The 12,207-nt window shown below is 47.0% G+C and overlaps 1 protein-coding gene across 3 annotated transcripts in view; it reads left to right on the forward strand.

Moving 5' to 3' along the window:
• The window catches only part of DOCK5 (dedicator of cytokinesis 5), a 195,985-nt gene that overhangs the window by 35,578 nt on the left and 148,200 nt on the right, over positions 1 to 12,207 (forward strand). For all 3 annotated transcript variants that reach the window (XM_049631601.1, XM_049631600.1, XM_049631603.1), the window contains exon 2: positions 2,856 to 2,939. In XM_049631601.1, the coding sequence (XP_049487558.1) occupies positions 2,856 to 2,939 (84 nt within the window). The remainder of the gene's footprint in view (positions 1 to 2,855; positions 2,940 to 12,207) is intronic.

Raw genomic sequence — 12,207 nt, forward strand, 5'->3', positions numbered from 1 at the left:
CCCACCACCAAAATCTAGTTTGGGGATGTTTCCACCTCCCTGAAAAGCTCCCTTGGTGCCTGTTTGTGCTCAGTTGCTGTTCGTCCTCTCCCCTGCTCAGGCAACAAGTGATTACTGCTTGCTACACGATTTCCAGTAGATTTGCCTATTCTAGGCATCGCAAATAAATAGAGGTCTAAAATATGGGATTTTTTGGTATGGGACTTTCATATAGCATGGTTTTTAAATGTTTTTAAGTTGATTTATTTTTGAGAGAGAGCATGCACACACACGTCGGGGAGCGGGTAGAGAGAAGGAGAGACAGAATCCCAAGCGGGTTGTTGCACCATCAGCACAGAGCCTGATGCGGGGCTCGAACTCATGAGCTGTGAGATCATGCCCTCAGCCAAGATTAACAGTCAGACGCTTAACCGACTGTGCCACCCTGGCACCCCTCGCATAATTAAAAAAAAATTTTTTTTAATGTTTATTTCTGAGAGAGCGTGTGAGCAGGGGAGGGGCAGAGAGAGAGGGAGACACAGAAATGGAAGCAGGCTCCAGGATCTGAGCTGCCAGCACAGACCCTGATGCAGGGCTCGAACTCATGAGCCGTGAGATCATGACCTGAGCCGAAGTCAGCCAGTTAACCGACGGAGCCACCCAGGCACCCCCTCCCTTGGCATAAATTTTTTGAAGTTCACCTGTGTTGTAGCCTGTGTCCTTATTTCATCCCTTTTTACTGCTGAGTAGTGTTCCATCGTATAGATCCATCCTGTTTTACGTATCCATTTGTTCATCAGTGGATGGGTAATTTCCGCTTTGGGGCTGTTGTAAATAATGCTGCTACTTTGGTTTCCTGTGATCCGTTGTGACAAATTACTAGGAACTCAGAGGCTTAAAACAACAGAAGTTTATGTTCACAGCTCTGAAGACCAGAAGTGTAAGGTGAAGGTGTTGATAGCCAGTGCTCCTTCTAGAGGCTCTCGAGGAGATTCCATTTCTTGCCACCTCCTCTGGTGGTTGTGTCTGTCCCTGACTGGAGGTCACAGTGGTTCAGTGTTTGCCACCGCCTTCACATTTCCTTCTCTCCGTGCATCTCCCAAAACTCCCTCTGGCCCTTTCTTGTCAGGACACATGTGATTGCCTTTAGGACCCACACTGATGATCCAGAAAATGCTCTTCCTCTCAAGATCCTTAACTTACCCCAATTCTTTTTTTTAATGTTTATTTATTTTTGAGAGAGAGAGAGAGCTCAAGCAAGCAGGGGAGAAGCAAGAGAGAGAGAGGGAGAATCCAAAGCGGGCTCCAGGCTCTAGGCTCCGAGCTGTCTGCACAGAGCCGGACGCGGGACTCAAACCCATGAACTGCCAGATCACAACCTAAGCCAAAGTCAGACGCTTACCCACCTGAGCCACCCAGGCGCGCCTAAATGTTTTGCTGCGTAAGGTAGCATTCACAGTTTCCAGAAATCTGATGTGACTGTCTTTTGGGAGGCTATTTTTCTGCCTACCATAGCAGCTGGGAATAGTCACAGAAAGTTGCCGCGCAGATGTGTTTTCATTTCTCTTCAGAGTGAGCGGGGAATGTAATTGCTGGGAATGTACTGGAAATTTATGTGTGGCTTAAGAAACTGTCAAACTGTTTTCCGAAGAGGCTGTGTCGTCTTCCGTTCCTGCCGGCCATGAGTGAGGGTTCCAGTTTCTCCACATTCTTGCCAGTTGTCTACCTTTTTAAAACTCTAGCCGGGGCGTCTGGGTAGCTCCGTCAGTTCAGTGTCCTGCTCTTGATGTCAGCTCAGCTCATGGTCTCACAGTTTGTGAGTTCGAGCCCCGTGTCAGACTCTGTGCTGACAGCTCGGAGCATGCTGGGGATTCTGTCTCTCCCTCTCTCTGCCCCTCCCCGGCTTGCGTTCTCTCTGTCTCTCTCTCTCAAATAAATAAACCTAACAAACAAACAGAAACCCATAGCCATTCTAGTGGGTGTGAAGTGGTGTCTTGTCGGCGTGAATTTGCATTTCCTTGATGACTAATGACGATGAGCACCCTTTCGTGTGTTTCTTAGCCAGCATATATGATTCTTGGTAAAATGTCTCTTCGGAGCCCTTACCCATCTTAAGACGGGGTTGTCGTCTTTTTGAATCATCAGACTTAGCCTATTTTCCATAATCTGGCCCAGTCACTGCCAGTCCTGAGGATGTGGTGATTGAGGTCACCTTGATGCGGAGGTGCTGGGCGATCCATTTCCCCAGGACGCCCAGACCTGGGAAAAGATGGCCGTCTCCACATTGCACTGTGCGTTAGTCTGCTCCTACAGGGTAGATGGGACTCAAAGTGGCCTTTTGACTCCCAATTACGGTGCCAGCGAAGCCGGGAGATGGCTCATTCTGTGTCTTAGAGATCTTGAGCTCAGTGGTGATGTAGGCTGGCTGTTGTCTGATGGACAAGGGACCCACCTACAGAAACCCGCACTGCATTCTCATTGTAGCCTGGTGTTTTCTTTCATAACTCTTCCCACAATTGAAATGAAGTAGTTGTTTCTGTAATATAATACATTTAATATCTTCTTCCCTCTACTGGACTATTAAAAATCCCTGGGGCAGGGACCCCACCTGTGGGTTTTGTCTCTGTCCCCGGCCTCGAACACAACGTGTCGTAGACAGCCAACCAATTTTTGCCGGATGGAAGAATGAGTGTACGTTACCAGTAACAGGGGTTTAGGAGGATGTCCTCTGCTTTACAGTGGGTGATTCACACAAAATCATTAAATAGAGGGCTGTTCGTTCCATAAGTAATTCATTAACCACTGACTGTGCTGTGCAGTGACTTGTACTTTAACCGCCACTGATGCCATTTCCCCCATGTCTTTCTCATTTCCAGCGATCTATAACTACAATGCCTCTCAAGATGTGGAGCTCTCCTTGGAGATCGGAGACACGGTTCACATCCTGGAGATGTATGAGGGTAAGTCTGGATGGCCTCCTGCCAGACGGGGAAAGGGAAGCACAGTGGAAGTTACTTATTAATAAGGCACTTCGAGCAAACATCAACGTGCCTTACTTCCTGAAATGGTGCTAGTAAAAAAAACCCAGGAAGTCCTTAGGCTCTACAACTTTGTGCTGAGAGTGATTTCCAACACAGCCAGCCAAATACATGAGTGCCACCGTGCTCGGACCCCAGAACGTCAGAGCATATGAATAGCTGAACCCCAAGCCGCGGATGCAGAAGGATCCGACACAGTGCTGGCCCGGGAGGAGCCACGTGGGACCCTGGATTGGCTGCCGCGCAAGGGAAACACTGCCGATTAAGTGGCTCTTTCTGCTCAGCACTAAATGTTGCCAGATTGGGGGAGAAATGAGGGAGAGACTTACTGGTGCTGCTGAGATTCTTTCACAGAACTAGGTCAGGGCTACAGCAGGTCCAGAAAGCCCCCTAGTATATTTCCTGCAATTAGGTCAGGCTAGGGAGGTGGTCCAGTTAACCTGTCAGTGGGCTGTAGGGAAGTAACTCAGCACGCCTGGTTTGTCTGAAAAGCACAGGTCGTGCCCACTCCCCCCCGCATCCCACCCCACCCGAGGCTTGTAGCTCCATCTCAGTGGAGCTTGAATCCCAGCAGGACCCCTCCACGTATCCACATTTCTAATTCAAATCCCAGAGTACCACCAACATACGTCCAGGCCACCGAAGTTGAGGATCAAAGCAAAGACCAATTTTCGGGGCCCGTTTATTCCCTCTGAAGAGTAAGGCAGGAAGAAGGTGGGCAGCAAGGAAGACTTTTCTCATAGGGTGAAGCTTCTTAGAATCAGGATCTCTAGATTTTCAGGATCCACACTTGCCCTCACCCATGTAAATGCTTGCGATGGCGGAATAGCAAAGGTGGCCAATAGGAATCTAATGCACTTGCCTAGAATGGGGGAGAAAAGCAGGGAAGCCAGGGGAAAAGGAAGCAGGGTTTGGCCGTAGAAAAGCTAAGTCATTCTGCCTGATTGCATAGAAGACTCTATTATCCCTGCTGCTTCCCCTTATGTTTAGGCAGGGGGCCAGGGTTTCCTCTCCCTTCCACACAACTCAAAGCACAGCCATGCAGCTCCCAGGGGCAGGGAGAAGGGGGAGAGGGCCGTGCGGACTCTCCCCACACCCCCCTCTCTTTGCTCTTTTCATCCTCGCCATCTCAGGTCCAGCCCAAACATCGGTTCCATGTTGTCCCTAAATCACCAAGACACAAGGGACAATCTACTTACTGTCTGATCTCAAGACTGCTTTGCTTGTTGAAACCACAGTCCCCTCAGGCCTTACTAGGTCATACTTCTTTGTCAGGGGCCAGATTTATCCATTCTAGCTAGTATCTGTGTTACACATTTTTGCATTGTACAGGCAGAAGGCATATATTTGGTTTTGGAAACTTCCGTATAGGCTTGAAAAGAATGTAAGTTAGGACCATGGGGTGAGAGTTCTGTGGATGGCGGTTAGATTCTTATTTCTTTATCATTTTTTTTTTTTTCAAATTTGCTGTACGTCATTGTTTTCCTCCGTTTTCCATCAGAGAACAGTGTTCAGTCTTTCACCATGCTTACAGTTTATGTCAATGATGATGATTTACAGTGATGTCAGTTTTTTGCCTTATATATTTTCAGACCTATTTTTAGGTACGTACAATTTTAGAATTGTTATACTGAAACAATTTGCACTTTTAAATTTTTTTAGAGAGAGAGAGTGCAAGCAGGGGAGAGGGGCCGAGAACAGGGGGTGGAGGGGAATGAGAGAGAGAGAGAGAGAGAGAGAGAGAGAAAGAGAATGAATCTTAAACAGGCTCTACCCTCAGTGTGGAGGCTGATGCAGGGCTCAATCCCACGACCCTGGGATCATGACCCGAGCTGAAATCAAGAGCTGGACGCTCAACTGACTGAGCTACCCAGGCGCCTCTAAACAGTTTGACCTTTTAATTCCTGTTTATTAAATCTTTTTACCATTAGTTTTGTCTGTAGTATTGCTTTTTTCCTTAGCCTAGTTTGTCTGAAATTACAGCCAACTCATTGGCGGTCTAGGACTCCCCATTTTTGCTCTCCTGGACCCACCAGGCCATCAGAAACGCTGCTCGGCCATTCAGGAAACTTTTCTTAATTCGGCAGTTGCCCCAAGAAGAGAGGAGCCTCACACGCTGGCCTCATCTCTCTAAGGTTTGATCTCTTTGAGATCTCGACCTGGTAATTCCCGCTTGACCATAGTAGAGTTGCAGTATGTGTGCATGTGGTGGGTTTTGTCAAGTTTTTCCAAGTGTCCTGTGGAGCGTAAGAGGGAAGAGCGGAGAGTTGACTGGAAATAAAGTAGGTGATGTCTTTTGAATACATTTGCAACGCTCTCTTTTCATCGTTACGTGACCCGAACATAGTTTTTTGGAATCGCTCACTGAAGCGCTCTGTCCTCCTAGGACTCCTATAATGGTCCTTTTAAATTTGTGCTCTGTCTTTACCGAGTGGTTTCCCAGTTGACCCATGGACATTCCTCAAGGTAGTACTCCTCTGGAGCCAGCCGAGGAGGTCACTGAGCTTGGTTGGATTGAAACGTAATCCAGATCCGCAAGCACCTCCATTTCAAGTACCTTCTGGAGCTTGAGGCCAAAAGCCACAGTGCTCCCGGTGTTTTGCAGCTCGCTGGCGCTGGCCCAGCTGATAGGCAGTCACACAAATACCTGTCACTTCATCGATGCTGCGTCTTGAGTATGATGGTCCCGGTGCTCCAGTCGTGACCGCAGGAAGCTGGTGTTCTTGTTAACTGCTACCATAAAATATTTGGGGTGCCGCAGGACTCTTTCACGTCAAAAAAGTATGTCTGTGCCCATTTGACACCTGGTGTGTGTCAAGGTATGAACGGGCAGACTTAGAACATGAGCTTACGGAGTTCCTTTACCACCACCAAGAGGCCTGTCGGTTTTACGGAGATTATTATATTGGATTATGTCTTTATATAGTGCTCATTTTAGGGGATTAATTTTTTTTTTTTTAATTTTTAAAAAATGTTTTATCTATTTTTGAGACAGAGAGTGACAGAGCATGAGCAGGGGAGGGGCAGAGAGAGAGGGAGACACAGAATCCGAAGCAGGCTCCAGGCTCGGAGCTGTCGGCACAGAGCCCGAGGCGGGGCTCGAACTCACCAACCGCGAGATCGTGACCTGAGTCGAAGTCAGACGCTTGCTTAACCGACTGAGCCACCCAGGGGCCCCTGGGATTAATTTTTTTTTTTTTTTTTTAATAGTGCCCACCTTGCCAGATGCAGTGATAGGTTCTTATGTCTCCTAAGTACTTCGAGTTCTTGGCTGGGTTCTCAAATTCCTTTATTATTTCAGGCAGTTCAGGACTAAGTGAGTGCAGGAGTACTTTGCAAACATTAAACAGGGTGGAAATGCTGAGTAATAACTTAAGTTCTCTCCCTCCTCCCCCATCTCCTCTTTCCTTTAAAAAAAATTAAAATAAATAAACAAAATGGAAACACCCAGAGTACTGCCAGATGGAATTTAAGGCTAATGCTGGCACTATTTCATGGCCTGAGGGGTTTTGTGTCTTCCAGCTTCCTGTCTGATTTGGCTCCTGGGGCTCCCCCTCCTCCTGCACACTCCGCCCCACCCTGCCTTTGAGATATTCACACACCAGACCTGTGTGTGCTTTTTCCGGTATGGACGTGAGTCTACCTTTCTGGAGCCCAGCTACGGAAAATTCTTTTCTGCCCACAACCCATCACCGAAAACCACTCACGACTCTTCCTTTTGCTGTTTCCTGGCCTGTGGTCACATGAATAATTATGAAAGTGGTAGCTTCTTGAAGGCAAAGCCAGCTCGACTTACGTCTGTAGGGCCGGCGCCTTGCACAGCACCTGGCACATAGTAGGTGTTCTGCAGAAGTCCGTTAAAGGAATGAAGACAAAAGACAGGACCAAAGCAAGCCTGACGGAGCAAGGCAAGCTAGCATGGAGAGTAAGAGAGGGTGGCAGTCACCTCCACAAAACCCCAGGTATCATAGGCAGAGTTGTTCTCCTTTTATGAGGGAAGGATGGGAGGCTCCAACATTGCCCCCATCCGCAGCAGACTGCAGAAGGATTTGGTTATTGCATGAGTTTTGTTGTCTTTGTTTTTAATAACCGCTGCGTGGAGATCTATTTCAAATACCGTACCATTTACCCATTTAAAGGATACAATCCTTAAAAGGGCAATCCTTGTCCTTTAAAGGGCAATCGTCATCACTGTCTACTTGCAGAACGTTTTCATGAACCCAGAAAGAATCCCTGTACCCGTTTGGTGGCCATTATCCCCCAGCTCCGAGCAACCACCAACCTCGTGTCTGTCTCAGGAGATTTGCCCCGTCTAGACCGTTCATGTAACATGGGGCCCTTTGTGACTAGCTTAGTGCAATGGTTTTAAGGCTCGTCATTGTTGCAGCGGGTATCGGTACTTCCTTTTTATGGCTGAATAATATTCATTGTATGCCTACATCACATTTCATCTATCCATTCATCCGTTGATGGACATTTAAGTTGTTTACACTTTTCACCTATTATGAGTAATGTTGCTATAACCCTTTATGTGTAGGTTTCCGTGTGGACGTATGTTTTCAGTTCTCTTGTTCCTAGGTATGTTCCTAGGAGTGGAATTGCTGGGTCATATAATAACTTTTCCTTTTGGGGAAGTGCCAGTCTGATTACTTGAGTTTTGCCCCCAGGCCACAGCCCAAATGAGTGACCTGCTATCGCTTATCACTCACTGCTTTCTGTCACCTTGCCCCTGAACTTCATTTGCTACTAAAAATGAGCGCGGGGGGAGGGGGGCGCCTGGATGGCTCAGTTGGCTAAGTGTCCGACTTCAGCTCAGGTCACGATCTCGCGGCCAGTGAGTTCGAGCCCCGTGTCAGGCTCTGTGCTGACAGCTCAGAGCCTGGAGCCTGTTTCGGATTCTGTGTCTCCCTCTCTCTCTGACCCACCCCATTCATGCTCTATCTCTCTCTGTCTCAAAAATAAATAAACGTTTAAAAAAAAAAAAAAATGAGCGCAGGGACGGAGAACTGGCTGTGTGTACTGCTCGTGTTGTAGCGGCCCCCGATAATTATGTTCCTTCAGAGACTTTTTCAGGGAACGAGATCCCTCAAGGACTGAAGCCAGTGGCCTCGCCTCCCTTCATCTTTGGCATCAACCCAGCCTGTAGTCATTGCCATATCTTCGCTTCTTTAACCAGGCCAGGGATTTGGTAGCGAGGTGGCTGTTCCCTCTCTCGAGTGTTCTTTCCCACCCCAGATCCGTGGGCGTGGCTGGAAAGTCGCTGCTCTCTGGAGATTCCAGTTGTGGTCATTTATTCACTCAAAAGAACTTGCTGAGCAAGGGGTGATGCTCTTATTCTGTGCTAGGTACGTTTATTGAACACAAGAGATGCCCTAGGCACTGAGGTCACCTGAGTGACAAAACAGCAAGGTTCCTGTGCTCACAGGGTTTTCATTCGAGGGATAGACAAAAACAAGAGAACAGAGTGAGTAAACAAAACAATTCAGATACTTCGAAGTGTTGTGAGGGAAAAAGGATGATATTACCGGGACCAGAAGTAGACTTGGGTGATGGCGAGGGAGAGGGGAGAAGGCAGAAAGTACTGCTTTAGATCAGATGATTTTGTCCCTCTCTAGGTTGACCATCCTGGGCAGGACACTTAAACTCTTTTTGTGTCACGGTCATTGCATCTAAAATCGGGTCACTCCTTGAATTGAAAGTGATTAAATGAAAGTGCTTTGAAAAATCAGGTTACAGCATTCTTGTTACCATTAAGCTCTCCTCTCCTGTGATCAACCAAATTCCAGTCATAAGTGACTTAATGCCCAGGGTCTGTTGTTCCAACAATGAGTACTGGTTTCCTGCATTTGATTCATGTGCATTGATGGATTCGTTTTCAGCCCCATAAACCACTCACGAGCTCAGGAGAGAGGGTGGCTGGTGTTAACAGTGATTTCTGAGGGTAAGCATAACACAACTGGCCATAACAAAATGAGATAATGTCTCAAAGGCGTTCCAAGCGCTATGGAAGCAAGTACAGCACAAAGCTTTGTACAGTTTTAGTGTAACCTGTAGCGGCCCAAAGCATAGCACAAATGATTGCGTTGGAACCCGAGGAAACAGGCAATCTTGAGAAGTTGAAATAAAAAGAAACATTTGTGTATATATAGGCGGTCCCAATATACCCATGTTATTTCTTCTGTATAGAATGAGGCCGGTTTTGAAATGCACCTTTATCAAGAAATCCATTCCCTTATGATAGAAGGAATTCATATGGATTATGACTTCAGCTGTACGTATCTTGAATCTTATCTTTATAAAGCAGGCTTTTTCTAAAGTTTATTTATTTATCCTGAAAGAGAGGGAATGAGCAGGGGAGGGGGAGAGAGAGAGAGAGAGAGGGCGGGGGAGAGAGAGACAGAGAGAGAGAGAGAGAGAGAGAGAGAGAGAGAGAGAGAATCCCAAGCAGGCTCCATTGCCGAGTGTGGAGCCTGACACGGGGCTTGATCTCACGAGTGTGAGCCAAAATCAAGAGTCGGATGCTTCACTGACTGAGCCACCCAGGCGCCCCTAAAGCAGGATTTTTTTTGTGAGTGAGTATAGCGGGCAGTATCCTGGCAGATAGGTAGAGTTCCATGGCACTGAATTTTGGTTCCGTGGCTGACAAAACTCTAACAGGAGCATCAGAAAGAACTTTTTTCCAGCAGAGGCTTAATAAGCACCTTTCTGAGATGTGCTAAGTGGACCCGTATTGGACCATCTGATACCGTAAGGTCTTACTGAGCTCTTTCAGAATGTCTGATTCAGGAAGAGGGATTGTCAGACCTTCCCGTCCTGTACAGCCCGGTAGCCTTGACATGCCCCTGTTGTACCTCTTCGTGTTTTCTTCTCCATGTGGTCAGCTTTGCACAATGATCACAGACGAGTAAGAGACAAAAGCACACCGAGATTAATTCGTAAAAACTCAGTTCTTACCAGCATGTAGAAAATGCTACTGGGTAGAAGCTGAAATAAGGCGTCTGATGTGTTTGTAACTTTCATTTGCTTTTGTCACCTGGCGGGGCAAGATCATTGAAAGTATACTGTAACTCAGAATCCGTGGCCTCACCATGTTCTAGGGTTAAAAACCACTGCCTTTCACACACATCACTGGCAGCGAGCCCAACGGCTTGGATTTTATGATAAGGACTGCGTGCTAACGTTTTGGCATCAGCCTGGGAAGCAAATTCGGCCTTGTTGAGTGTGCCGGTCATTTCCCACATCTGTCTGACCTTTACCTTCAGTCCTGCCTGTCAGCTACTACTCCTGGGGACATGTGTTCCTGAGACGTGTTTTCCCAAAAGATGGATGTGGTGGCGGGAGTGTGTTTACAAGAAAAACTAATTAAGAGCAGAACCGGTGAGAAGTTTCAGATTTAATCTTAGCAAACGGAGAGTGCCTTTTCTTCTTTCGGAAGCATATTTGGATGTGCTTGTAAAATGCCATCCTTAAAATTTAGGTTACTGGTATATTAGGAGGTAGGACGCGGCACCTTCTAGCATAGGGGTCAGGACTTTTTTCCGAGCGGTGCCTTCGTTCAGTTACGTTGTCGTGATGCAGCTGAAGAGGCAAGCCCAGCCTGAAAGCAAAAGTGTTTTGGGGAATGCTCTGGAGGAATGGTCTCCTGAGCTTTTGGTGTCCCATTAATTTCCATCTCCAAGGGATCTTGCTGGGATCAAGGGGCCGAGAAGGTGGCAAAGTAGTGAGCAAGCTCCTTCCATCCCACACATACACGTAACCACGCATGGCTCTCTTCGCACTTCTGAATGCTGGGCCATTCACATTATTTGGTGTGTAACTTTTACCAAAAATGCCTTAGGTATCTCTTCTCCATTGTGAAACGTAGCACATCAAAGCATTGTGGCATAGGTAAGACTCTGTGAACGATTAGCGTAAAGAGAAAGTCCTAGAGGCAAATTTAAGATCGATTGAGGGCACATACGAGAACCGTATTTCTCCTCTTGCTTATATCTGGAGAGAGAATTCGGGTTGACGTATGCCTCTACTTTGCTCATGGTAATATAAGGGCAGTTTATGATCCCAAAAAGCACACAAGGGGACCTGGGCATCACAAATACCCACTCTGTGCTGGAGTGTCCCATTTTATTCAACCCGTAGAGGCGAGTCCTCCAATAGAAAGTGTCATAGAAAACATGCTGCCTGAAAAACCTGAATCCCGCGAACCAGTCTTAGAAGCAGGTGGGAACTTCGGTTCTTTTCCTTGCCTCGCCGCCTTGTAGAACTCAGGCTACAAAGAACTGTACACAGAGTAAGATAGGCAGGATTCTTGTTACAGAAAGATTTTCAGTCCGACCCTTATGTTCTGTGTATGTGTCCCCAGCGTTTGTCGTCTGATCAGTATTAAATACGTCTGCACTCAACTTTGCCGGTAGGAATCTAAGATTTTAAACAACTGTACCTGGCAAGGTAGTCCATCTTCTAGGTGGCAAAAGTAACTGACACTAAATTTCTAACCTTGAATACTTGTTTAGTGTCCACCGATACAGATTGAAGAGTCTGTTACTAGAGTTGGAGTTGAAAGACTGGGAGGGAGTTGGAGGAGAGCTTTTTGTTTTGTTAGTCTTCCCGTCACGTTCATTGCCCACCGAATGTCAAGTCAGGCCTCCAAATACCCTATTTTGGTAACTTCTGAGTTCTTTTTTGGCTGTGTTCAGTATCTGCTCAGACCCTGAGTTGTTTAGCACCATTTTCTCCATTATTCCAGCCATTGTCATATGGTTTTCCTGTCACCCGCGCTGTTTCGGTAACTTTTTCTGGTTACTTTTCCCTTAAAGTCCTCTTTTCCGTGATTTCCTTGGGGCCACGGAACTTACCGTCTTGGAAACTACAAGCGTATCCTATCAGGTGCTCCGGGTCTGGAGTGAAGCTTCCAGCTGCCTTACGTCTGCTTCGGCTCAGTTCGTCGTCAGGAACTTAAGAATGATTTAGAGAAGTTCTTCTTCCAGGGAGCACAGACACATTCCTCAGAAAACAAAGAAAAGAGAACTTTAAATAGTCTAGCGTCATCAACACAGGAACCAGACGATGGCCCTGGAGGTAGGAGATAGCCCCTGGATGATGTCACTGGTACCCTTGGTGCCAGATTTGTCTGGCATCTTCCGTCTCCTGCCTGTGCCAGGCATTGAGCTAAGGGCTTTCATGTACTGAATAT

Source organism: Panthera uncia, chromosome B1, assembly GCF_023721935.1.
Source record: "Panthera uncia isolate 11264 chromosome B1, Puncia_PCG_1.0, whole genome shotgun sequence".
Taxonomy (NCBI): Eukaryota; Metazoa; Chordata; class Mammalia; order Carnivora; family Felidae; genus Panthera; species Panthera uncia.